The 3,116-nt window shown below is 36.6% G+C and overlaps 1 protein-coding gene across 1 annotated transcript in view; it reads left to right on the forward strand.

Annotated features, from left to right (window-relative positions):
- The first annotated feature begins 1,196 nt into the window (after nucleotides 1-1,196).
- SLC28A2 (solute carrier family 28 member 2) overlaps nucleotides 1,197-3,116 on the forward strand; it is a 51,365-nt gene continuing 49,445 nt past the window's right edge. The window contains exons 1-2 of the mRNA XM_007935301.1: nucleotides 1,197-1,271; nucleotides 1,400-1,488. Of these exons, the coding sequence (XP_007933492.1) occupies nucleotides 1,197-1,271; nucleotides 1,400-1,488 (164 nt within the window). The remainder of the gene's footprint in view (nucleotides 1,272-1,399; nucleotides 1,489-3,116) is intronic.

Raw genomic sequence — 3,116 nt, forward strand, 5'->3', positions numbered from 1 at the left:
TTTTATGTATTTGTTATTTAAAAACATGAAGGACAAAACATTTAGAGTTATCAAGCATGAATACCTTATTACTTACCTTTATGCTTTTTCATGCATTTCCTTTTAGTAGGGATCTTTCTTTTTATGTATAACTGAATTACTTTCTAGTGACTTTTCCCTTACATCTACAGAACACCAGGCACTAAGCAACAAATTAGAAGACATAACAGAAGCACTAAGCACATTTTAAGACCAATTAGCTGGGATGTCCTATGAAACCATGACCCTAAATCTCCATACCAAAGAACCAGGCTTTGGGTTGTATATAAGCAGTCTAAGCAGCTACTCTTTTTTTCCTTTTTTTTTTTTTTTTTTTTTTTTTTTTTTTTTTTTTTTTCCAAAATTGCCCCTTTCCCCTTTTTTTTGTTTTTTTCCAGTTTATTTGTTTTTGTCTGTTTAAAGCTATTACCATTCTTCTTCTTCTTCTTCTTCTTTTTGTTCATCCTTTTATTATTAGTCTTTATTTTTCCCTTCCCAGGTCCTTGTTTTCAGCTTTTTCTCTCTTCCTTGTGCCTGGTTCCCATTTCTTTTCTTTCTCATGGTTAACCCCATTCTTTGTTTTTATTTTTGCATTTTTCCCATTTTTTCCTCCCTAGTCTTCTACTCTTTTCTCTTATTTCCCCTTCCCCAGACAGTGCAGGTTTCTTTTTTTCCTTTCTTTCTTTCTTTTTTTTTTTTTTTGTCATTGTTCCTATCTTATTGCCCTGGGTGGTGCAAACGGCCAACTTGCTCCAGACCGTTAACCAAAATTTGGAAGTTCAAGTCCAGCCAGAGGTGCCTTGGAAGAGCAATCTGGTGATCTGCTTCCAAAAGATCAATCATTGAAAACCGTGAGGAGCAAAGTTTTACTCTGACACATCTGAGATCACCATGAGTTAGAGTCAGCTTAAAGGCAACTTTTTTCTTTTAAATCTTATTGGCCTTTCCTTAGCTATTCACAGTAGGAACTAGAATTCTATATTTCATTATTTAATATATTAAAATTATAGCCCAATCTTATCTATTCTCTGTTCTTAAAGAGATCAATTATACCTTTAAGGATTTTGGTTTTAGTTTTCCCTAGCTGGCCCTGAAAATTCTCCTCAGTCCCACAGCACAGAATACCAATTTTTCAGCCTTTGGCCCTGGATTTGTTTTTCAGTTGACGTGAACAGGAGATGGAGAAAACAAACGGAAGAGAGTTCCTGTCTACAGTGGACACTAGCAGAGACAACCTGAGGCTGGAGCTCACGGTAACTCACCATCTTAATTTCTGTACAGCTGTGTGCGCTGCCACAAGGCCTCAGGCAGGCCCATTGGCAGTGCTTAACCCCCATCACCTGGGCAGAGCTCTCTGAGATCAACTCTACCTTACTTACAGGAAGAAGGGCTCAATCCTGAGGGAACCAAGAGGACTGAGGAGCAAGGACACAGCTTGGGGAATGGGCTGGGGCTTCCCACTCACCACAGGTACAGGTGCTTGGAATCCCACTTATTTAGGACCTGAGGGCCTAGGACTGGCTCAGTGTGGTCAGGGACTCAGAAGAGGTCAAATCTGTTCTATTGTCAGGGAGCTTCCGATCCCATTGTGCAGATAAGGCTTATAATCACCCGATATTACCATTTGCACACATTTAACTTTATATAAATAATTGTTACATAAACCTGTACATAAACAGTGGGAGTTCAGGGATTCAAGGACTATCAGTGTTGGTTAGAATCGCAGCAAAAATAACCATGATAATAAGAATAGTGGCTAATGTTTATTGAGTACTTACTATTGTGCAAGTGCTTTATGCAAATCATTTATTTAGTTTTCACAATAGGTAGATACAATTTTTAATTCCTCTCTTCAGGCTTAGAAATAAATTTACTTATCTCATTTTTAAAAATAAATAAATAAAGTTCTTCCAGGATTCTAGATTTGGGGATGGGACGACAGGAAAACCAGGAATAAAAAGACAGAGAAGAAACTCACGATGAGAGATAATAAGGATAGTCAAAAAGTACAGTGTCTTGGAAATAAAAAGAAAACAAAGCCTCAACAATGTACAGTACAGTGTGTTATGTGCCCGGGATCAAGGGTAGAGGAGTGAGAAAAATGTTTGAACTTGATTATTAATATAGTCTCAGAAATAATGTCTTAGAAAGTTGTGTGGGTAAAATCGTTTAGAAGGAAGCCATTTTCCATAGTATGGAAAAAGGTCCGTGTATTTATGAAAGATTGCAGAAGTCATGCATTGACAAGATGAGAAAAGAATTATGGATAGTTTCTAAAAAGGATATGAAACATTGCAGATCTGAAACAAAAATTATTTTTGTTTTATTTTTCTCTGTATTTTTAAGAATTAACTCAGTGACTTCTTAGAGAGAGCAAGTCTAAAAATTTTAATTCTGTTTTCTTTTTTTTTTGCTGTTTTTATCTTTTTATATTATTATTATTGTGATTTGGGTGAAGGTTTACAGAGCAAATTCACTTTACATACAGCGGTTCACATATGTTTTGTCTCATGACATTGACCACAGTTTACCACAATGCAACAGCTCCCCTCCCACTTTAATTCTGTTTTCTTTATCAAAACACAGCAGAACATAAACCAATTCAACAATTTCTGTAGATGCAATTCACTAACATTCCTCCAAGTTGTGTAACCATTCTTACCTTGTTGTTATTGTTATTGTTACGTGCCGTCAAGTTGGACCCGACTCATAGCAACCCCTCCTTGGATTTCTGAGGCAGTATCACTACGGAAGTAGATTGTCCCATCTTCCTTCCGAGGAGTGGCTGGTTGGTTTGAACTGCCACCCTTGTGGTTAGCAGCAGTCAAGTGCCTTAGGCACTACGCTACCAGAGCTCGCATTTTTACCCTATTTTCTCATCTATTAACATAAATTCACTGCCCAACTCTATTTTCCTCTCTACAAATTTATTTCTAAGTATAAATTTATATTGTTCTAGGAATAAATTTATATTACATTGTATTACATATATATACACATATGTATATACATATATATATATATATACATGTTGTTGTTGTTGTTATGTGCCATCGAGTCGGCCCCAACTCATAGCGACCCCTCCTTGGGTTTCTGAG

The sequence above is a fragment of the Orycteropus afer genome, unplaced genomic scaffold (genome assembly GCF_000298275.1).
Source record: "Orycteropus afer afer isolate SDZICR_OR568_19922 unplaced genomic scaffold, OryAfe1.0 scaffold00026, whole genome shotgun sequence".
Taxonomy (NCBI): domain Eukaryota; kingdom Metazoa; phylum Chordata; class Mammalia; order Tubulidentata; family Orycteropodidae; genus Orycteropus; species Orycteropus afer.